This window comes from Staurois parvus, unplaced genomic scaffold (genome assembly GCF_062004578.1).
Source record: "Staurois parvus isolate SC_StPar_1 unplaced genomic scaffold, SC_StPar_1.0 ptg001146l, whole genome shotgun sequence".
NCBI classification, from domain to species: Eukaryota; Metazoa; Chordata; class Amphibia; order Anura; family Ranidae; genus Staurois; species Staurois parvus.
In genome coordinates, this window is record NW_028318942.1 from 668905 (window position 1) to 693752 (window position 24848).

The window sequence follows — 24848 nt, forward strand, 5'->3', positions numbered from 1 at the left end:
AATACCTACACGACTAAACACCCGGACAAGCTCTTTGGCGATATTTTTAGCAGAGGTATTACGCAAGGGGATGGCTTCAGGATACCGGGTGGCATAGTCAAGTATAACCAGTATGTGCTGATGGCCCCGGGCAGACTTTACTACTGGACCCACTAGGTCCATGCCCACTCTTTCAAACGGTACTTCAATTATGGGTAGAGGTACAAGCGGACTGCGAAAATGGGGTGAGGGCGCAGAATATTGACATTCCGGGCATGACTCACAATGCGCTTTGATGTCTCCATGTAAGCCTGGCCAGAAGAATCTCTGGGTTATTCTCTCCTTTGTTTTCTCTACACCCAGGTGTCCACCCATTATATGCCCATGGGCTAAATCCAGTACCATCCGGCGAAAGGGTTTGGGGACCACTAACTGTTCTACCACCTCCTCCCCTTGCTTTACCACGTGATAGAGCAAGTTATTGTTAAGAGCCATGTAGGGAAAAGACACCGCTACATCATTTTCCACTGGTTCCCCATCAATCATTTTAATGTTTTCACGGGCTCTATTAAGTGTGGAATCTTTCAGTTGTTCCGTACAAAAATCCTCTTTTCTGACCTCTAAGTCAGGCACCACATTCTGTCCACTCTCACTAGAGCCAGCGATCATCTCTTGTTCTATATCCTCAATGTCTGGGGTTGGATCCAACTCCTCCTGCTCCCCAGCCATTACAGAGAAAGGGAAAAGATCTACGCCTTCCTCGGACACACCCACAGTTTCCACTTCCACTCGGCAGTCAAAGGGGTCAGGAGTGAGTTCAGGAGTTTCCGGTGTTTCCCCAGCAGGGGGAGCTCGGTCCTCCTGACTCCCCTCCTTATCCCATAACTTCCAGAAATGGGGAAAATCTCTCCCCACTATGGCTTCATGAAGCAGAGAGGGCACCACCCCCACAGAATGGGTCACAGGGCCCCAGGGAGTACCAATCTCTACCAGAGCAGTCTGGTAATTACGTGTATCACCATGATAAATAACTCCAATCATGCTAGGGTGTAGGCTGGCAGGGTTTACCAAATCACTTTTAACCAAGGTCACAACACTACCCGAGTCTAGCAGAGCAGTTACTGGCTTTTCATCAATGGCAATCACACACATTTGCTTTGCCATGCGTTTCTGACATGCTGCAGTACATACCACCTGTGCAAAAAGAGACATGCGTTTTCCTAAATACGCATTTTCACATTGCATAGGTTCATCATTTAAAGGACAGTTTGCAGCAATATGACCCAACGCATGACATCGATAACATTTGATATGTTCAGTACCTAAACCTCTAAATGGCTTTGGGGACCTTCCTGACCTATTTGGCCAGTCTCTAGGTCCTAAGCCTACAGTCTCATTATCTGACACAATAGTCTTATTGTTTTTTTCTGAGCCTTTGGCCCATGGAACAGTCTTACCGGATCTTCCGGATAGTTTTCCACCCCTAGTGACATTGGGGTACGGCCCAGGTGAATGAAAAAAGTCCTCAGCGGCTGCATATCTCTCCACCAGGTCCACCAGCTCGTTTGCAGATTTAGGGTCTCCACGGCCGACCCACTTCCTCAAAGTGGCAGGGAGTGCACGCAAATATTGGTCCATGACCACACGCTCCACAATCTGAGGGCCTGACAATACCTCTGGCTGGAGCCACTTTTTGGAGAGATGTATCAAATCGAACATCTGAGATCTGGGTGGTTTGTCAGCCCTGTAATGCCACTGATGCACCCGCTGAGCCCGGACTTCAATGGTGACACCCAGGCGTGCAAGGACCTCAGCCTTCAGTTTCTCATAGTCCTGGGCATCCCCTGGTTCCAGGTCATAATAGGCTTTTTGGAATTCACCTGTCAAAAATGGTGCAAGCAGTCCGGCCCATTGCTCCTTTTTCCATCCTTCCCGAACAGCAACCCTTTCAAAAGTTGTGAGGTAAGCCTCCACATCATCCGCAGGTGTCATCTTCTGCAAAACATAGCTGGCCCGCGCCATTTTCTGCTCCACTGGCAGCGGATCTGCAGATTCCTTCTTTAATTCTAATAGGTGTTGGGCCACCTGCTTAAGGAGCTCTCGGTCTGCTTGTTGGGCCTCCGCAAACTGGTGATTTGTCTCCCGTTGTACTGCATTGGCCTGCAGCAAGGCTCTTATTATTTCCTCCATCTTCCCACTTGCTCAGGAAGTGCCCGCCAAATCCACCATACGTGGGGTTAGCTCAGGTGGGGGATCTCCTTCCCTGGGACAAAGGTAGACCGCACAGCAGGCTTTCGTCAAAATCTGACTGGTTGTCAGTTTTATTAAAAAGGTTTGCAAGAAATATCAAAATAAACAAAACCTCAAAATAAACCCTTGCCATCCAGGCACTAACTAAACAGGAGATGATTCCTCTCTAAGAGGTGAAGGGCTTCTCCCTGTCACCAAAACAAAGTAACAGCAAACCTTTTCTTGCAGGTATAGTCCATACACACAGCTCTCTCAGAATACCTCTCTGAGTCCCAGGCCACGAGCAACTCCTTGCTCCAGCTCTGCCCTTTTTGTATCACCTGTTGGTGGTCATTAGTGGAGTTCAAACTCTGGTTCGGAACCACCTCTACCATTGTGGCCCCGAAAACCCGGAGTGGACTCCACCTTACACCTCACAGTATGACCTCATGCGAGGTGACACATATCTTCCATCCATCACTTTGCCATTCATACTGTCACAGTGTATATATATATATATATAACAGTATTCCACGTAGCAGTCAACAGTCTCTGATCGGAGGATCAGTCCATACATCTCCGGTACATCCTCCGGCTGTCCAGCATGGGGCATGTCCAGCACTGGCTCTGCCTTATTCTACACAGCTAGAGCCAATCAATACGAAGGTGGGTGCTCTGGTTGCAGGGTTAACCCTATGTGAGTAGGATGATCAGGGCCCAATGTGCATGAGAGGGAAGTGGTGTAGTGATGGAAGGCCACCTGTCCTCACTGAGAGCTGCAGCCTGGACTACGCACCCCATCAGGAGCCATCGGAAGTGAGCTGAGCCTAGAAGGATGGCTGGTCATGGAGGTGACAGGAGGAGGAGGGGGGCTACAATGGTTGGGGTGAGGTGAGCGGAAGCTGACTGACCGTGTGGGATGCTGACACATCATGAATGATCCTTCAGCTTAGTGGAGGGGCAGCAGAGGGGGAGGAAGAAAGGACAGAGGAAGATGCTGGGTGTCTGGGACCAGTGTAGTAGCTGAGCTGCTGTTACTTCCAGTCTTCCTCTCAGACTCAGTCCTACTGCAAGTCAGCTGCCGGCTGCTTATCACTGAGTTTTGTAACTCTTTCTCTTTTTTTTTCTCCGTCTAATTGGTTATTACAGTTAAGTTATATTTTGGTTAATATATATATTGTCTTTAATAGTGGTGCTGGTATGGCACTTATTTTTGCAAATGAAAAGAAATTTAGCAGTGTTATGTGTTGTTGATGTAATGTTTTCTACTGTTTAAAAAGAAAATTTGGGGGGGGGGCACAAGTAGCTGGTTTTGTCTATGGCACAGAATAGTATAGCACTGGCCCTGGACATAAGGTAAGCTGAACAAGACCCAGACTATAATTGGCATTGGCTGCCTACAGCCATTCTGACTAAATTTAAAGACACTCCTGCTTATGGCAGGGTTGCTACCTACAAGTAAAAGAGAAGTTCAGAAGGAAGTGGCTGAGTCTTTTTAATCCCATAGCGCATGGTAGCCTATACCTGGGGAGCAAGAAGTGTACATATTGGCTCATTTGGGGGACTGGTGGTGTTTGGGGGAAGGTGGGCCAGCCCTGTAGTGGTGATCGATCTCATGTTTGGACTACGCATCAGGAAGACCCATGCCACTTGTGTATATGAGCCAGGTGTGTGCAGCCCCCAATGGACCTGACCTGGTACCACAGGAACAGTGCCCCTTGTGAAGAAGCTCCTGATTTAGGCCTAGTAGGCCATGAATGTGAGTCAGAGTATGAACCATACAACCAACCCTGCTACAATAATTTCACGTAGGCCCTTAGTGCAGATATGGCTTATCAACCATTGCATTTGAAATGTGCAAAACCATCTGACTATCCTAATGGATGTGTTTTAACAAAACCACCATCTTATGCCTGACCTGATGACAACTATGTAGTGCAAGGCTCCAGTAACTGGATACAGATGACTTGTTTTTTACGGTATGTAGCAGCCTCTTAGATATGGAGTCATGCCAAGTTTGATTAGACAAATTTAATTCTTTGGCTCTTCTGTAATTAGCAGAGCAGCATTATTTTATGTTGTGCTGGTTGCAAGTTTGATTGCTTCCCCCTGTCTTATGGATATTTCCAGAATTTATTGGGTGAGAGAGTCAAATGAGAAGCCAGAATATTTATGCAGCTCCAGCCAATCCCTGGGGAGGTTGCCCAGATGGTGGCTGGCAGTGCATAAATAATTTGGAGCCTCAGAGAGCAGTGCTCTTTCCCAAGATAAGAGGTTCCCAGTCAGAAGGGCTGCCAGTTCTTCCTGCCAATGCAGCTGAAGATTCTACTAGTTTCATTGAGGTCTCAACTGTGCATAGCTGGGGGGGCCTAGCCTGCTACAAGTTCTTTGGGAGCCAAAAGAGGGGTTTCACTGAGGATCTGATCTAGAGCTTCACAAAGGAGACCTTCTTCTAGTCTAGAAGAAGACATCCAAACCCCAGGGACACTATGAGTACAGACCTGAGAGAGAGGGATTTTTGTGACTGTTGCTTCTGTTAACCCCTGGTGCACAAGTATTAAGACCAGGGTGGATTTGATTTAAATCAAACTGATTTAAATCACGATTTAAATCACTAGTCAGTAAGGCTTGATTTAAATCCTAGTTTTCTACATAAAGACTAATTCTTGCTGGTATAACTTTAATATGCAAGTAGATGAAGATTTTTAGAACAACAACTTTTCATATTAGTTTTTTTATCCCCAGTTTAATAGGTTAATCATTCGTATTTGGACAACTTTTCTGTTGTACTTAGGAAAGAGAAAAATAATCATTACCTTAATAATAACAATTTAAATAGATTTATTCAACTGAAACAATAACATTCCAGCATATGTTATTTGCTTAAACCAGGGGTGTCCAAACTTTTTTGGAAGAGTGCCAGATTTGATGAAGTGAACATGTGCGAGGGCCGACCATTTTGCCCGACATTCTGATGAACCATTAAAATTAAATGCAAATGAACTATTTTATGCAAAAGTTTATTGAAAACGGCATACTTTTTATTTTGTGACTTGGATGACAAATCTAAACAGGTGTTAAATCACTCTGCCCGCACAGGGAGAAGGAAAGCTCAAATCTCGCGAGATCTCGGAGGTCGCGAGATTTGGGCTTTGTTTCTCCTTGCACTGTCTGATGACGTCAAGCGATCCTGAGCACCAAACCATTATAGCCCAAATTGATACCGTATTTTTCGCTCCATAAGACGCACCTGACCATAAGACGCACCTAGGTTTTAGAGGCGAAAAACAGGAAAAAAAATTCTGAACCAATGGACTGCAGACACAGTACAGGAGATGACCAGAGACTGCGGACACAGTACAGGAGATGACCAGAGACTGCGGACACAGTACAGGAGATGACCAGAGACTGCAGACATAGTACAGGAGATGACCAGAGACTGCGGACATAGTACAGGAGATGACCAGAGACTGCAGACACAGTACAGGAGATGACCAGAGACTGCAGACATAGTACAGGAGATGACCAGAGACTGCGGACACAGTACAGGAGATGACCAGAGACTGCGGACACAGTACAGGAGATGACCAGAGACTGCGGACACAGTACAGGAGATGACCAGAGACTGCGGACACAGTACAGGAGATGGCCAGAGACTGCGGACACAGTACAGGGGATGACCAGAGACTGCGGACACAGTACAGGAGATGACCAGAGACTGCGGACACAGTACAGGAGATGACCAGAGACTGCGGACACAGTACAGGAAATGACCAGAGACTGCGGACACAGTACAGATGACCAGAGACTGCGATGACCATTCACAAAGCGCAGCACATGCGCAGTGGGCACCCGGCTGTCACAGAAGCCAGCGTGGGAAGACTGTGCAGTGCTGGAGCGAGGAACAGGTAAGGCCCTGCAGGAGACAACAGCTGAGCGGCCGGCCCGGTATTCTGACATGGTGGCGGCAGAAATACCGGACCGGCCGCTTTTTATTCGCTCCATAAGACGCACTGACATTTTCCCCCCTTTTTTTTGGGGAAAAAAGTGCATCTTATGGAGCGAAAAATACGGTAAATTCAGTAGTAATTCCCTGCACACCACCTGGGATCCCTCGGCCCACGTTCCGGACCCCACAGATGAGCTGCCCAATATATAACTTACGGCCCTCCACTAGTGATTCTGCGAACGCCACTGAGGACTCCAGGGATCTGTCGAGCGGGAATTGACATCATCAGCCGGCACACAGAGAAGGAAAGCCCAAATCTCACGAGATCTCGGACGTCGCGAGATTTGGGCTCTCCTTCCTGTGCCAGCTGATGATGTCAAGAGATCGCTGGAGTCCTCATTAGCTTTCAGGGAATCACTACCGGGGGCCGTAAGTTATATATTTGGGTAGCTCACCTGTGGGGCCGTTTCAGTCCGGAACGCGGGCCGCAATTGGCCCGCGGGCCGGACTTTGGACATGCCTGACTTAAACAAACATCCATGTTTGGTAACTAATTTGGCTAAACAAAATCTATATATTTGAAGAAACTTAGACTGTCAGCCCCTTCCTCCTCACACTTAGTTTCACTTTCTTCTTGTGCAGATCTATTCCACTCCAAACAATCAGAAAAATATTGTTTCTCTTCTATTCACTGAACTTCTTGAAACTTAGCACTGAAGGGGTTGATTCTGTATTCATAGGTTTGTAGAAGTTAGGATGAAGGTCTTTTTCTTAACTCTGTTCATGTTATAACATTTTTGCTGTGAAGAAGAGGCCTGTGATCTCCGCTGAGTCAAATTCAGTTTTGAGAACTGCAAAAGTAAACCGAACATCTGTGATAATATCTTGTAGGCAGAGAAACTGCCCAATAATCTTACAAAAACCTCTGGAAGAGCATGACATTGTGAATGGATTCATGGAATTTATTTACCAAAAAAAATAAACATATACAGCCTTATTCTACATAATTAAAAAACTAATCTTTATTTCATGATGGAATAACCTTTGGATGGTAATATATTTTCCTCAAAAAGCATTTTATTTAAAAAAAAATCCAATTTAAATAAAAAAAATTCGATTTAAATTAAAAAAAATCCGATTTTTTTGATTTTTTTAAAAAAATCATTGATTTTTATCCACCCTGATTAAGACTGACCTAGAACATTGTTTATGGTGTCCCAGTGCTGTCCACCTCATGTCCCACTGCTTGAGGGACTGTTTTGAGAAGTAGCTGCAAGGGGAAGAGTGTCCTTACATCCCTGTTACCCTGTTAGTGTTCTGGAGAATCCCACAGCTTCCTTAAGCTCATCCAAGTTATTCAGCAAGTAACCTGAAAAAGGCAACCCTTAGACCAGGGGTTGTTAACCTTTTGAAGAGCGAGGTACACTGAAGTGATTTGGTAACCAGTCACGGGCCACAATGAAATTAAATGGTTCAGAATTTAGAATTTTTTTTTTCATAATGAACATTTTCCTCCTACAGCTGCTGAATAACGGTGGGAAGGAGAAGAGGAGAAGCCATATTTCAGCGGTTGCAGGAGGAAAATGGAGGGTATTGGTTCCTGTATATGTCACCCCTGCTGCACCTCCTTTCCAAATGTAAAACAGAATGTGACAGGCAGGCCTTGTGGGCCCCCTGGAGCATGGGGTGGGGTTGCCAGTGGTTGGGAGGGTGAGGTAAAAACACGTCTCAGCTATAGCATTTTACTGCATCCCAAACCACAAATGTGAAAAAACCTTTACTGTCCTGAGGCCCCTATAAGGTTGCTTTCTCACTGATGCACCGTGGTTTACCAGTGTACCTGTGGTTTTCTTGCGGGTTAACTGTGCTTTGCCAAAGCACACCAAACCCGCAGGATATAATAGAAGTCTATGGAGTCAGTGCAGCTAACCCACAGGAAAGAAATGCCCGTAGCGAATAGGGAAGAATGGAAATAGCGCAGGGCATACATGACTAGGCCCAGAGTGGTGTAGGGAACAAAAAGGGTTAAATTTAGCTCCAGGGGGTGGGGAATTGATTGGGGAATTATAGGATTGGCAGATGTGGAGTGTAGGAGGGGTCTGCGGCACCTTAGGGTGGGGGGTTCTGTGGAAGGGGCGTCAGTGGAGCTAGACGTGTGCAAGGACCAGAGCTTCCCTCCCGCCCTCCCTGTTTGGTTGGGTATAGGGTCTTGTCCGGGGGCAGGTGAGAAGGAAAAAAAAAAAAAAAAAAAGAACGTCAGTTGGAAAGGGGTTTTTTTCTGTTGGTTCGCGGGCGGTTGTTGGTCTTTGGAGGCGGTTCTCATCTTGGAAGGTAAAACAATGGTGTGGGACCCCATCCGTGGTATGGGGGGCCCGGTGGATATTCCCAGTTAACCAAGGTTTAACTGGAAGGTGGTGGTGCTGCACTGCGGACGGTATGGTTGTCTCCGAGCTGGTTGGTTGTGGCTGGAGGACTAGTGTATAGGGTTGTCCGCAGGTGCATTTTGGATCGTTTGTGGGTGCCTTTGAAGACCAACAACAATTCTTTGGTTTCCGTTAAGGAACAGTTGATGTATGTTAAAATGTGAAGTTGTTAATAAAAGGCCATGTTTGCCATTTACTCCAAATGGTGTCATGTTTTTTGTAAAGTTTATTTGGTTAAGGGGGTGGGGAGTGGTATGGATAGGTAATGGTGGAAGTAGGAGTGGACAAGCCTATCTATGGTGCATTAGTCAAGCAGCAGGTACATTGCACTGTACCTAGGGATCAGTGTGAAAGCAGCCTAATAGCTACCCTTTTATAAGTGTTAATATGCCCATTGCAAAAGCAAAATGTGTGTGTTGTTTAATACACTGGCCTTAATTTCCTTTTCCAGCTTCTGCTGATATTGCTTTCAGTCTCCAGGCTGCTAGAAAGGTCCCAAGCAAAGGGAACTTGGTATCACTCCACCTGGGACAGTAGCCAGCGCTACAGAAGAAGCATCAGCTTAAGCTTCTTCTGCTTCCTCCGCTGCCAGTGCTGGCTAGATGCACTCTAAAGCTCTAGTATGGCGGGTTGGCAAGATCATGATTAATGGGTTGCCTACCCTGTACATGTGCTTTCCTGATTTGAGGTCGAGGGCCACATCAGAGGGCTCCAAGAGCCATGGGTTGAGCACTCCTGCCCTAGATCAGTGTTTCTCAACGTTTTTTCAGTCAAGGCACCCTTTAAAATTATGGATAATCTCAAGGCACCCTTTAAAGTTCTGCACAATCTCAAGGCACCCCAATCTAAAATGTAAAAAACTATTCCGCACACATCCAGTACACCCAACGTGTATTTTTCTCTCCTTCACTCTACTAATGTGACCCCAGTGCTGAGGGAGGGGACAAACAAGGATGATGTGTATGCACCCGACGTCCTTCTTATCAACTGATGATGTCATTGGTTGTTAGGATGCAGGCAGCTAGAAAGTCATAAAAGTGCGCAACGGAAACCTGTAACTTTGCATACTAAAAGGCAGGATTGATCCACCTGCTGGTTTGCATACAATTTTTGGGCATTTTGCCAAAGTACCCCTGAAGAAGCCTGAAGGCACCCCAGGGTGCCTGGGCACCCTGGTTGAGAAAGGCTGCCCTAGACTGTTTACTGAGCCATAGGAGTGAATGGCTGCTGCTACACAGAGGGAAGAGAACCTGGGACAAATCAGCAGCCTTTGCAGGGATAGAACCAGGGTTTTTTTCAGTTGGTACATGAGGGAACGCAGTACCGGCACATCTAGCACGGAATGTATGTAATAGCAATGGGTGCTGAGGTGTGCTGGAAGGTCTATTGATGCTGGCTTCTGGGGGATCTATTTTCCCTGGAGGGGATCTATTTTTGCATGGTGGTATATTGTTGCTGGTGGGGGATATAATGTTACTGAAAAAGATCTACTGTTGAGGGAAGGGTCTATTGTTGCTGGCTGCTGAATAATATATTGATAGTGGCTGCTGGGAGATCTGTTGTTGCTGCTTGGGGGTCTATTGTTGCTGGGGTGGTATTTTGCTGCTTGGGGGGGGGTCTATTGCTGCTGGCTGCATAAGATCTATTGTTGCTGGAGGGGATCTATTTTTGCATAGTGGTCTATTGTTGTTGATGGGGGATCTATTGCTGGAAGAGATCTACAGTTGAGGGAGGGGTCTATTGTTGCTGGCTGCTGAAGTGTATATTGATGCTGGCTGCTGGGAGATCTCTTGTTGCTGCTGAGTGTCTATTGTTGCTGGGGTGGTATTCTGCTGCTTGGGGGATCTAGTGCTGCTGGCTGCAGATGATCTATTTTACTGCTTTTCTTGTTTTCAACAAATTCCATACAAATTACTTAGCACCACAAAATGATACTTGGATAAACTAGAAATCCTCCTGCACTGATATGGAAATGAGCCCTGATCACTAGCAGCCAACACCAAATTAAGATAACCAATCAATATATAAATATAAAAATAAATAGTGCAACGCTAATAACAAAAAAATGGCATACACAGTGAGGAACAGAAGTATTTGAACACCCTGCGATTTTGCTAGTTCTCCCACTTAGAAATCATGGAGGGGTCTGAAATTCACATTGTAGGTGCATTCCCACTCTGAGAGACGGAATTAAAAAAAAAATTCAGGAAATCACATTGTATGATTTTTAAAGAATTTATTTGTCTTGCACTGCTGAACATAAGTATTTGAACACCTGAGAAACAGCAAGAATTCTGGCTCTCAAAGACCTGTTACTGTGCCTTTAAGAAGTCCACCTCTACTCCACTCATTAATCTAACTTAGTAGCACCTGTCTGAGCTCTTTAAAGACACCTGTCCACCCCACAGTCAGTCACACGCCAATTACTACCATGGGCAAGACCAAAGAGCTGTCAAAAGACACCAGAGACAAAATTGTGGACCTCCACAAGGCTGGAAAGGGCTACGGGGCAATTGCCAAGCAGCTTGGTGAAAATAGATCAACTGTTGGAGCAATTGTTAGAAAATGGAAGAGGCTAAAGACGACTGTCAGTCTCCCTCAGACTGGGGCTCCATGCAAGATCTCACCTCGTGGGGTATCACTGATGATAAGAAAGGTGAGGAATCAGCCCAGAATTACAAGGGAGGAGCCGGGACCACAGTTTCAAAGGTCACTGACAGTAGAACACTACTGCAGAGCACCGAGCACTGGACTGCAGCACAAATCAGCCTAACAGAGCCCCGAATACAGCACCCCAGCTCCAGCACCGGGGCATGGGGAACACTTACCTGTACGGGGAGGTTGGGAGCCGACTACAGTAATCCGGTACGCCGATACACACCTATATATATCCTATATATATATATATATATATATATATATATATATATATATATATGTGTGTGTGATTTTTTTGTTATTAGCGCTGCATTATTGATTTTTATAAAATGATACTTGGCTGTGTATTCTCTATAAGGAACAATACTAGGAGGTGGGTAGAGGTCAAACCAAGGGACTGTGCTCCAGGGTGGGTTGGGGGTGGAGACAAGAAGTGATTCAGAAGGGGGGAGTTCCTGTACCTATTCTCTGAGAACAAAAGCCCTGAGTTGCACTACAGGTAGGACATCGCAGTGCATCCTAAAGGAGATTGTAGAGAGATTGTACAATGAGATTGTAGCATGTAAGGCCAGGTTTAGTGTCATAACTTTTTAGAAGGAATTAAATGGACTGAGACAGTGTCTGAGCAGTAATGTCTCCTAGAATGTTTTCTGTAGTTCCCGTGATGCTGCTGTGTCTGATATCATGGCTTGGATTTTAGCTGTGGTTGGTGTTTTTAGTTCTGTAATGAATATGTTCAGCTTGCAAGCAGTCATGAGCTGCCCTGCACGTTTTGACCATATGTGAGAACGCCTGCTATTTACTGTTCTTGGACCACTTCCTCTGTGGTGATAAAATATGCTAGCGTCACTGAGGCCTAATATAATGTCATGCTACAAAATTATCTTCTCAAAGGTTAAATTTTTGATATTTAAATTTGAATTTAAATGATATTGATGTGCATAAATACAGTTTTGTGCAAGTGCAGAGATCCTGCCTTAAAGTAATATTAAAGCCCAACTCAGGGCAAAAAAAAAATTCCCATGCAGTCGGGCTGTGCCCTCACTGTATGAATCAACTGTTTGCTTTGTCTAGGGGTGAGTAGAAAACGTATACTTAGTCGATCCTTCATTCCACTGGAAAATGGCGCTCCCTCACGGTCCAGCGGTGGACTGTTCCTGGTCTCTGGAGCCTGCTTTGGGCTTGATGACGTCAGAAACAGTCTACAACTCAAGTGCTGGACCGGTCTTCTGCTGGGAGGATCGGAGGATCAAGTAAGTACTGTATATCTCCTCTCTCCAATCCCATACAAAAATGCAGGCATGGCCCCACTGCATGGGAAAGTTTTTTTTTTGCCCAAAGTTAGGCTTTAAACGCCCATTTTTTTAAGTACTTTCAGCAGCAAATAATTTATTAAATGTACTGAGTATGCAGCAATCTTTATCTTTAAATCCCTACCTATACTCAAGTTTAACCGCCTCCCACACACCCCATAAGGAAACGACAGACGGGCTGGAGCTCTCTTGTTCTGGGAGAATGTCATATGATGTCTTCCCACTGTAGCTGCGCATGCACGACCCCGGGGGGAGCCTGCAGTGATCGGTGGTGTGCTCTGTCCCTAGGACACAGCAGATCACTGATCATGGTAAAGAGCTGATGATGTAGGCACTACCATGTGATCAGCTGTGTCCAGTCAGAGCTGATCACATATAAACAGGCAATGGCGGCTATCGGCAGTCCTCTCTTCACAGTGACAGCGCGTGAGGAGAGGAGAGCTGGTAAGCAGTATTCCTCAGAGGGGACATCTACACTGGTAATCAGGGCACTGATCATCAGAGCCCAGGTTATCAACGCAGCCCTATCAGTGCTGCCTGTCAGTGCCCATCATTCCTTCTGATCAGTGCCCATCAATGTCACATAGTGCCCATCAGAGCTGCCTTTTAGTGCCTATTAGTGATGCCTGTCAGTGCCTCCTCATCAGTGCAGTCCAGCAGTGCCACTTATCAGTGCCACCTATCCATGCCCATCACTGCCACCTATCAGAGCCCATCACTGCCGCCTATCAGTACCCACCAGTGATGCCTGTCAATGCCCATCAGTGCCACCTCATCAGTGCCCCCTATCAGTGCCAGTCAGTGCCACCTATCAGTGTCCATCAGTGATGCCTGTCAGTACCTATCAGTGCCGCTTATCAGTGCAGCCTCATCAGTACACATCAGTGAAGGAGAAAAATTACTTATATTATTTTCTAACAGTAACAAAAACCTTTTTTTTCAAAATTTTGTTTTTTTAGTCTGTTTAGCAAAAATTAAAAAACCTAGTGGTGATTAAATACCATCAAAAGAAAGCTCTGTCTGTCTCAAAAACAATTATAAAAATTTGGTTTGGTTGCAGTGTTGCATAACCGCACAATTGTCATTCAAAGTGCGAAAGCGCTGAAAGCTGAAAATTGGCCTGGGAAGGAAGGGGGTGAAAGTGCCCAGTAGGCAAGTGGTTAAGCTGGTGGTTTGATCACTGCCCCAGATTTCCTAAAAAAAAAAAAACCTTAAAGATCACTGTTTTTGCAAGAATATCTTCTTTAGGAATTTAATCAGCTTAGCAAAATATTCTACATGGGAACATGAGGCATTGACCTGTATATGGGCATGTGAATGGTGCTATCACTTTCTCTATGGTAGAAAGTTTACTGATCACTAAGCTCTTATTACTTTGTCAGCGTCAGGGTGTGGCCTCCATCCTTTTTGTATACACAGATGTTCAGACAGGCTGTTTTAGTATAATTTTGCCATTAGTTATAGGCCAAGAAAGGTAAATCAGGTAGCAGATTATTTGTCCCATGTTGTCCTCAATGCAGAAGTGGGACAAGAAGACCAAGACGTTGTGCAGCCACTTGAGATATCCATTTTACCAATCTTTCCTGTTACAGTGCAAAACATGGTGTCCACATCTAATAATGATCCAGTGAGTCAAGATTTACTGACCTACATACATGGTCCATGGCCAACTGTCTTACCAGGACATCTTCAGCCCTACTGCAAAGCAAGAATTGAGTTGTCACCTTGGAAAGGTATTGGCCTTCTAAGAGGACACAGTAATTCCTGCTGCACTGAAGCGATGTGGTTTATTTACTAAAGGCAAATAGGCTGTGCACTGCAAGTTGCTCTAGATCTTAGGAGAACATGCAAGGAAAATAAAATAACATCATTTTTGCTTGCACATGATTGGATGAAAGAAATCAGCAGAGCTTCGCCTCATTTCAGAGCTTCCCCTTGGATATAAAGCAACTGCACTGGCAGTGAACAGTATATTTACCTTTCGTAAATAAACCCCAATGAGTTCTAAAAATGGCTCATGAAGGTCATCTGGGTGTGGTACAAACAAAACAACTTTTCAGAAAAGCAGTGTGTTGGCCTGGTACAACCAAATGGAATCTTTAGTTTGCAATTGTGAATCGTGATTTTTTTCTGTGGCAAAATCAGAAGAAAACATCTGATCCATTACAAGTCAGACATTCCCTCAAAGTCCCATTGCATACAATCCACTTGGATGTATGTGGAGAATATACAGCAGCACCAAAACATCAGATACTTTTTTGGTAGCTTATGACTTTGCACTCAAAATGGCCAGAGGTGGCTACAGCAGAAGTCATGACCACTAAAGTCGTCATCGCTGCCTTGGAGGGATGATTCTCAAGGTAGGGACAACCCCTAGAAATCATTACTGAAATGGTCCACAATTTGTTTCAAGAAAATTTGAGACTTTCCTTAAATCAAAGGTAATGAAGCATATCTTAACGCCATCATATCATCCAAAAGCCAATGGATGTATAGAACATTTTAATCAGAAATTTAAAAATTGTCTAAAGACACATCTGCTTGAGGGTCTCCTCTTCAGCAAGGCTATAGTTACTGTTTTATAACACTACAGGTCAGTTCTTTATAGAGCCACTTGGGAATCACCTGCAAAACTGATGAAAGCTTGTGATTCAAGAACCCCACAAATTTGATGCCACCAAATAAAGTAGAGGAATCCCCTAAACTTGCATGGTAGACTGTGGAAATTCCAGATCAAAGCAAAAACGTACAATGCTGCAAAAATAAATTCCAAGACAATTGCCTTTATTCCTGGCCAGTGGGTGAAGATAAAGAAGCCACAAACCAAATCAGCCTTCAGTATATCTTATCCACAGCCAACTGGGACCAGTAACCTATAGGCTGGAGGATGGATCAGCTTGGGGTGTAAGCAGGTTAACACATGTTCCAGATCCTTTGTGTCAGGAATGGACTTGCCAATAATGGTGGGACTCACCTGCCTTGTGGGCTGCAGTACCAGGGCTGGCCAGCGGGTGCTCTCAGCAATCAGAGACTCAACCCTGCAGTCAGCCAAACACCTGAGGCTGATTGCAGGTGTATTTAAGGGATGGCCAGACCTGCAGTCTGTGCCTTGGTGTGTGTTTTTCCATGGGCCCCTGTATCTTGTTACCTGCATTCCTGTTTCTGTTTCTGTTCCTGTTCCTGCCTGACTGACTCGTTGCCGACCCTGCATGATCCTGACCTCTGCTGACTTCTCCTGTTTGATCCCTGGCTTGTGACCCCGACCATTCTCTGCCTGACCCCCCTGTACCTACCTGCCCGTTAGTTGCTGTACCCGGCTCGTGACCTGACTACTCTCTGCCTGCTCCTCCTGTTCCTACCTGCCCGATTGTTATTGCCTGCCCGACTACGCTTGCATTGTATGTATTGTTATCTGTGGGTGGTTTGGTTTGGTTCGTTTGCACTGTGTTTATGTTTTAGTATTGCACTGCATTTTGTATTGTTAGTATTAATAAATTATATTGTTTATAACATATCTGAAGCCTGCTTTTCCCTGCGTCAGTTCACATACCTCTGGTCATACCCGGAGCCCTGACACTTTGGTTGGGCAAGGCATTCATTCTAATTGGCGTACTGGTACTTGTAATTAGGTCCTACCATAAAACCACAGACATCTGGAATCCTGGACAACTCCCACTCTCATAAACAGGAGAATGGAACTCGGCCAAGTTCAGAATGCACCAAAATCTTACCTAGTCACCTAACTATGTACTTTATAAAGTTATCAAGTTTTGAAGTGTAACTGAGAAGGAGGGTCTATTTGTTAGGTTCTGTGTGTTGCCATTTTAAGAAAGTGTCATGACATTTCTGCTTTAAGAGCTTTATGAGCTAGCAGGAGTAGTTAGAGAAGGAAATCTGTATGGTTAACAAACATAGTAACTTGCTAAAGGTGAGTCTGTACTGTTTGAGACACAACAATGACCTGGCGAGCAGAACTGTTTTTTGGTGTGCTATATTTTTGCATAACTTGTGGTGAGTACACACATAGTATGTACATTTATATTTATTTATATATAGAGGGTAGAAAAACTGTAGTACATTTCATGCATTTTTCAGATCTGTGTTGTACAGTGTTTGTTTCTCAAGGATAAGTCTAAAGATTCAGTTGCTAATTTTGAAGTTAATGATTACAGCATATAGAAACCTACCAAATAATACAACACACATGACGACTGTTTTGTATTTATTTAAAAACTAAGATATCATTTGAGAATCACTGGGACACCGTTACTGTAAATGGTAACAAAATAACACACAGTAACAAATGTACTCATGTAATGGATAAGGGGACAGATACAAAAGGTATTAGGAATACATATATTTTTATAAAGAGAGATACATACTATTTACTGAGAAACACTGGCTTAGGGCATTGGCTATTGTTGAAATGATTGGAGTCCAAGGGCATCTTGCTTCCGAGATATCTCACAAATCCTGTATCTTTTAGTGTTTGTAGTCTATCCCAATGTACTATATACCATTTATTTTTCATACACATACGAACTTAATTTGGTAACAGATTCTGGTATAGATTTTTTTTATTTTTCTATGTTTTTGTTGAAAATAGATAGTGGAATATTAGGAAAAAAAATTATTTTCTTGTACTTTTCCCTTGAGTAACATTTACATCATTTGTGCACTGCCAGATAATTAGTTCCAAATTATAACCAGCAAAGACTGCTGATTAAAATTATATCACACGTGCGATATTTATGTAACAAGGCAGAATGGGAATGCTCAAACTGAGAATTTTAATTTTACTTTATTTTAGCTACTTAACTTGAAGCATGTAAACCCAATATTTCATTCTCCTAATATGTGCCTGCTGTACCATGTACTTGTATCCTGTACTCTTTGTATTGCTTTTGCTTGTGAAATCCCTGGTGTTCCTCCTAGTTCTCGGCTTTCCTACTAAAAACTGACCACGCTAAGCAGGAGAACACACTGGGGTCAGTTTTCTAGCTGTGCTGGGAACTCAGCCAGTTCTGCTCCAATTAGACTTGTCCTGACACCCCTCCTTCCCTGCACAGCCTTTCATTGGGAACTTCAGTATACTGCTGTTTCTCCTCCCCCAGCTCTTATGCAGCTGAAAACAGAGGGAATGTGATCACTTATAAAGAAAATGGAAACAGTATTTATAATGTTATTTTATATCTATACACAAATGTTTGGCCTTTCTAGGTTGATTTGCAAGGTGGGGGTTTACAATCACTTTAATGTTGGATGCCGGCTATCACTGACTGTTCTAGCCTGCATCCAAAAGAACTGCTAATTCTCTCTGTTGTTATTTAAAGCTGCTGTCCCTATATCCTATATAAATAGGCACAGGAGACTGCTCATAAGCATGGTAATTGTCAGTAGATTTCAACCACTTTTGATACACTGGGAATTGCAAATACGATTGAAAGCAATTGGGAGAAAATAAGCAATCTACCACTCATAAGCTCAATCAACCACCAAAACCTGGTTGAATGTAAATTTGATATAATAATTAATTGACAGCTTCAATACAGTTTACTGATAGACCAAATGAGAATATGGGAAAAAAAGGCTACTGCGATTTAATTAAAAGTGACCAAATTCTTCAGGGGCAATTAGATGTCTTTTCCATGCAGCCACCATTATATATCTTTACATTTCTTTGGATTTTGATATAAAAAGGAATCAAAAGTTTGATATATAATCAAATTGCCAAGTATATGGCCAGATTTGGATCTTTTCAAGTTGCTTCAACCTTTCAATTGCTCTTAGACACAACAGAGCTGTAAATTGTGCATGCACTATATGACGGTCCTCTGGGATCTGTGAAAGCCATAAACACAAATGCTGGGCTCACATGAGCAATCTGTTCTATAGATGAGGAAGGGGAATGGCACAGGTAGAGGCTGAATGTACTGATAGCTAAATCTGTTTGAAAATAATACATATAAAAATTATGAATTTTATAAATCTCTTCATCCATGCAAATTTGTCTAATCTGTATAGAATCACACAATTAATGAATCACAAGTGCCTGGATTTATAAATTGTGTGCTTCTCTGTAGAGCAGTGGTTCTCAACCTGTGGGTCGCGACCCCTTTGGGGGTCGAACGACCTTTTCACAGGGGTTGCCTAAGACCATCGGAAAACACATATTTCCAATGTGTAAAGAGCAGCTACTGTGTAGAAAGCAGCTGCTGTGTTGAAAGCAGTAGTATTGGATGTAAAACGACACTACATGAGTTATAATTACAGGGTAAATAATTTTATGGTGGGGGTCACCACAACATGAGGAACTGTATTAAAGGGTCACGGCATTAGGAAGGTTGAGAACCACTGCTGTAGAGGTACATTTCAGAGGAATGAAAGGGATGAATCTGTGATTTTTCTGATTTGAACACCATCTGCCTTCACAGCTCATCACATGGGAGAATCATCGTAATGTCAATCAAATTCTGTGAGCAGAGAGCAGGAGGTGGGGCTGAGCTGCACTGTATGTGCCAATGGAAACACACAGCCTGGCTTAGGAGACAGCCCACAAGGGGAGCCTCCATAGGAAGCAGCTTCCTATGGGGTCGCACCGAGAAGGAGAGCCTAGAGCACTGGCGGGGGACCTGAGAAGAGGAGGTTTGGGTGGCTCTCTGCAAAACCATTGTTTTGTTTAAACCATCGTATGTTTATAAAAAAATTAAGCTTTACAATCACTTTAAAAGTGCACCTAGATTTTAAAAGGGCCTGAAGTGTGGTAGCTGTGCCCAAAAGCAAGCAGAGGGTAAAGTACTAATCACCAGTATTGTCTGTGGACTGTGTAGCTCACCATTTCCCCATTACTTACATTCCATGCATTGTTCTGCACTGGCTCTGTATGCAAGTGGTTATCTTGGTATAGTTACATAATTAGTGAGACTAAAAAAAGACCATCCAATTGAACCAACAAGAAAAAGATATTGAAATCCTCCATATACACAATCCTATACTCACAGTTGATCAAGAGGAAAGAAAAAAACAATAATGCATGATCTTAATTGCTCCAGTGGGGAAAACATCCCTTCCTAAATCCCTCAGGAGACAATCGGAAATGTCCTGGATCAACTATCCCTGGTGTTATTACCTCTAAATATTAATATCCTGTTATATTATGTGCATTTAGGAATGTATCCTGACCTTTTTTAAAAAACAATTTACTGAGCTGGCCAGAGTCAGTTCTTGAAGGAGTCTATTCCACATTTTTATTTATTTATTTATTTCAGGAACGTATATAGCGCTGTCAATTTACTCAGCGCTTTACATATATATTGTACATTCACATCAGTCCCTAACCCTCAAGGGGTGTACAATCTAAGATCCTTAACTTACATTCATACATACACATACTAGGGCCGGTTTAGACAGGAGCCAATTAACCTACCAGCATGTCTTTGGAGTGTGGGAGGAAACCGGAGTACATGGAGGAAACCCACGCAGGCACAGGGAGAACATGCAAACTCCATGCAGGAAGTGCCGTGGCTGAGGTTCGAACTAACGATAAGTAATAAAAGATAATATGCGAGCGCTATCCGGGGATCTCAAAAGGACAGCGGCTAGAACACCAAAAAAGGTAACCAAGAAAGAACCTTCCAGTAAAGTACATGTAAATAAATATATATATAAGGTGCAGTGCTAAAATAGCATAAATGACATATTATAAATTAGGTGCAAATATCAAATCACACTAAGGTGAGGTTGAGTGAAATGAAAAGTCCCAAAATAAGGCCGAGCGTGGGGATCCGATAGATCCTAATAGGTGCGTGGGATAAAATTCCAGTGTATCACACGGTGAATCTGGGATAAAAATTGCACACTCACCAGAAGTGCGTCAAAAATACACATGTAAGATTTATCCTGTAGTATCGGATAGCGGTCATCAATTGCCAAGATAAGGACAGGGTCATACACCTTCCAATTGCAACTTGGGTTGGATACTCCAAAATTCATATACGTGTCTCAAGCGTGTCACCATCTGGGGTCCCCTTTTTGAGCAGGTTCTGCAAGTGGGGACTCAGTCCTTAGATTTAGTGTCTGCATTGGTTTTCCTTTTCTCCATCAGGTCAGGCACATTTTCAATCCAACAGGCATTTACTTGTACCATTTAATATGGCTGCATGATATAGTTTGATTGTGATCACCACCTCACTAAATCCTGTCGGTACCTGTGCGGCTGCTGTGACCCTAGTACTGCCAGGCGGAAGTGCTAACCATACATTTTCACAGCTCTTACTGTGAAGAAGCCTTTTTGTATGGGTAGGTTAAATCTCCTTTCCTCCAGATGTAAAGAAGAGTGCCCTCTTGTCCCCTGTAATGACCTGAAAGTAAATAGCTCTACACCAAGGTCACTTTATTGAGATATATGTATACACAGTATATATACAGGTGTATACATATATACACTGCTCAAAAAAGTTAAAGGAACGCTTTTTAATCAGAGTCTAGCATCAAGTCAATTAAACTCCTGAGATGTTGATCTGGTCAGTTAAGTAGCAGAGAGGGTTGTTAATCAGTTTCAGCTGCTTTGGTGTTAATTAAATTAACAACAGGTGTACTAGATGGGCAACAATAAGACAACCCCCAAAAGAGGAAAGGTTTTACAGGTGGAGGCCACTGACTGTTTTTCACTAGTTTTGCATTTGGCTAGGGTCCATGTGACTACTGGTAGTATGAGGCCATACCTGGACCCTACACAGATTGCATAGGCAGTCCAACTCCTCCAAAATGGCACATCAATATGTGCCATTGCCAGAAGGTTTGCTGTGTCTCCCAGCACAGTCTCAAGAGCATGGAGGAGATTCCAGGAGACAGGCAGTTACTCTAGGAGTGCAGGACAGGGCCGTAGAAGGTCCTTAACCCATCAGTAGGACCGGTATCTGCTCCTTTGTGCAAGGAGGAACAGGATGAGCACTGCCAGAGCCCTACAAAATGACCTCCAGCAGGCCACTGGTGTGAATGTTTCTGACGAAACAATCAGAAACAGACTTCATGAGGGTGGTCTGAGGGCCCAATATCCTCTAGTGGGTCCTGTGCTCACTGCCCAGCATCATAGAGCTCAATTGGCATTTGCCATTGAACACCAGAATTAGCAGGTCCACCACTGGCACCCTGTGCTTTTAACAGATGAGAGCAGGTGCACCCTAAACACATGTGAGAGACGTGAAAGGGTCTGGAAAAGCCGTGGAGAATGTTATGCTGCCTGTAATATCGTTCAGCATGATCATTTTGGTGGTGGGTCAGTGATGGTCTGGGGAGGCATATCCATGGAGGGACACACAGACCTCTATAGGCTAGACAATGGCACCCTGACTGCCATTAGGTATCGTGATGAAATCTTGGACCCATTGTCAGACCCTACACTGGTGCAGTGGGTCCTGGGTTCCTCCTGGTGCACAACAATGCCCAGCCTCATGTGGTGATAGTATACAGGCAGTTCCTAGAGGATGAAGGAATTGATAGTATTAAATAGCCCCCACGCTTGCCTGACCTAAATCCAATAGAACACCTCTGGGATGTCATGTTTCGGTCCATCCGACGATGCCAGGTTGTACCTCAGACTGTCTCGGAGCTCAGTGATGCCCTGGTCCAGATCTGGGAGGAAATACCCCAGGACACTATCCGTCGTCTCATTAGGAGCATGCCCTGGCGTTGTCAGGGTCCCTTCCCTACAACCCTGGGCTGTGGTTGTGGGGGTCTGCGGGCGGGGGCTTATCAGAATCTGGAAGCCCCCAGATCCTGCTCCCCACCACGTGAATGAGTATGGGGTACATGGTATCGCTACCCATTCACAAAAAAAAAGCTGTGCCCCCCACCCACAACCTCTGTGATTCCTTTACAAACACATCCTCAATCTGCAGGGCAGAGGATGGGGTCCACGGGGCAGTGTACAGGGGTCAACAGGGCATAGGACAAGGATCAGTAGATAGGTCCCAGGAGACTGTGGGACCATTTAGAAAGAATTGGTTATCTTAAGTATGTGTGGGGGGACTTGCTGATACAGAGGGGTGTGAGGTGTGACTTGCCAGATGTAACCAGGGGTGGACTGACAACTCATGGGGCCCCCGGGCAATAGGGGATCATGGGGCCCCTGTGTCCTTGCCCAAACTCAAAAAAGCCTATGAAAAAGGTACCAGGGGCATCTCATGGGGCCCCCTACTGACCCCGGGCCCTCAGGCAGTGCCCGAGTTTACAAATGGTCAGTCCGCCCCTGGATGTAACATTTGCTTTTAAACTGTCCAGTCATCTAGTCGTCCAGACATGATGTTGAAAATCTGTCGTCTTATGTCTTATGAACCTGGACCAGAGACTTATCAGCTGCATTTTATTAAAGCAGCCAATCAAGGCAAAGAGAGTTTTGTTAAATTAGAAGGTGTCATTGCAGTTACCAATTTTCTGTGAATGCAAAGTTCCATGATTTGTCCATGGAAAAGCCCTTGGTTTTAAAAACCCAAATCAAATGAGCCCTGAAATATGTATTTGTTTCTATTGATGTTTTGATTTTATTATGATTCAATGTTTGCAGAGCAGCATTTCAGTTCAGTGAGAGCAGATATTAAATCTTTCAGTATTTATTTATTTCAGGTACTTATATAGCACCATCAATTTACACAGCACTTTACATATATATTGTACATTCACATCAGTCCCTAACCCTCAAGGGGAGTACAATCTAAGGTCCCTAACCCTCAAGGGGCGTACAATCTAAGGTCCCTAACCCTCAAGGGGCGTACAATCTAAGGTCCCTAGCCCTCAAGGGGCATACAATCTAAGGTCCCTAACTCATATTCATACATACACATACTAGGGCCAATTTAGACAGGAGCCAATTAAGCTACCAGCATGTCTTTGGAGTGTGGGAGGAAACTCACACAAGCACAGGGAGAACATGCAAACTCCATGCAGGAGGCACCATGGTTGGGAATTGAACCCATGACTCAATTACTGCAAGGCAGAAATACTAACCACTAAGCCACTGTGCCACCCCATCACACTATTTGATTCAATGGGCTAGTGAAAATCAGTGGTGTACAGCAGAGTTGACAGATTCTTGAGACAACAAGGAGGACCAAAAGAATGATTGTGTTAGTACCAAACAGATGAGTTGACAGGGCTGTGGTGGAAGGAGAGTTTGGAGAAGCAGAAGCTCCAGGGGACTGTTCTGCCAGTATGGTGGATGAAGAAGAGTAATTGGAGTAATGCAGGCCATAGATGGGTCGAAAAACGGCAGATTTTTCTTTTAAAAAACGAAAAATCGGTTGTTCAAGCGGCCGACGTTACCATCAATGGTAAAAAAAATCGGCCGATTTTCATCCCGTCTACAGCCGGCAAAAGTGTCCTTGCAGAGAGCTCCGCTATTTCTGACAGTTCTCTGACAGTTCCTTGACATTTACAGCGGTTGCAACAATGTATCTATTTGTTTCCATTTAGGATACAGATGTTTTTATTCGGAAACAAATAGATACAATGTTGCAACCGCTGTAAATGTCAAGGAACTGTCAAAGAAATAGCAGAGCTCTCTGCAGAGACACTTTTTGCCCGACTGGAATTCCTTTTATTTTTCATCCTTCTTCTTCATCCTTCTTCATCATCATCCTCTTCTTCTTCTTCTTCATCATCATCCTCTTCTTCTTCTTCTACTTCATCTTCATCATCATCCTCTTCTTCTTCTTCTACTTCTTCTTCATCATCATCCTCTTCTTCTTCTTTTTCTTCATCATCATCATCCTCTTCTTCTTCGTCGTCATCATCATCCTCTTCTTCTACTTCTTCATCATCACCATCCTCTTCTTCTACTTCTTCATCATCATCCTCTTCTTTTTCTTCATCATCATCCTCTTCTTCTTTTTCTTCATCATCATCATCATCCTCTTCTTCGTATTCTACTTCTTCATCATCATCATCATCCTCTTCATCTTCTACTTCTTCATCATCATCATCCTCTTCTTCTGCTTCTACTTCTTCATCATCATCATCGTCTTCTTCTGCTTCTACTTCTTCTTCATCATCATCATCAGCATCATCATCATCCTCTTCTTCTTTTTCTTCATCATCATCATCCTCTTCTTCTTCTTCTTCTTCTTCGTCATCATCATCCTCTTCTTCTTCATCATCATCATCCTCTTCTTCTTTTTCTTCATCGTCATCCTCTTCTTCTTTTTCTTCTTCATCATCATCCTCTTCTTCTTTTTCTTCATCATCATCCTCTTCTTCTTCTTCATCATCATCCTCTTCTTCTTCTTCTACTTTTTCATCATC

At 44.0% G+C, this 24848-nt stretch overlaps 1 protein-coding gene across 1 annotated transcript in view; it reads left to right on the top strand.

The window, feature by feature from the left end:
- Nucleotides 1-3718: 3718 nt before the first annotated feature.
- LOC149439222 (SLAM family member 5-like) overlaps nucleotides 3719-24848 on the top strand; it is a 41753-nt gene continuing 20623 nt past the window's right edge. Inside the window, exon 1 of the mRNA XM_089659274.1 lies at nucleotides 3719-3875. Within this exon, the coding sequence (XP_089515400.1) occupies nucleotides 3719-3875 (157 nt within the window). The remainder of the gene's footprint in view (nucleotides 3876-24848) is intronic.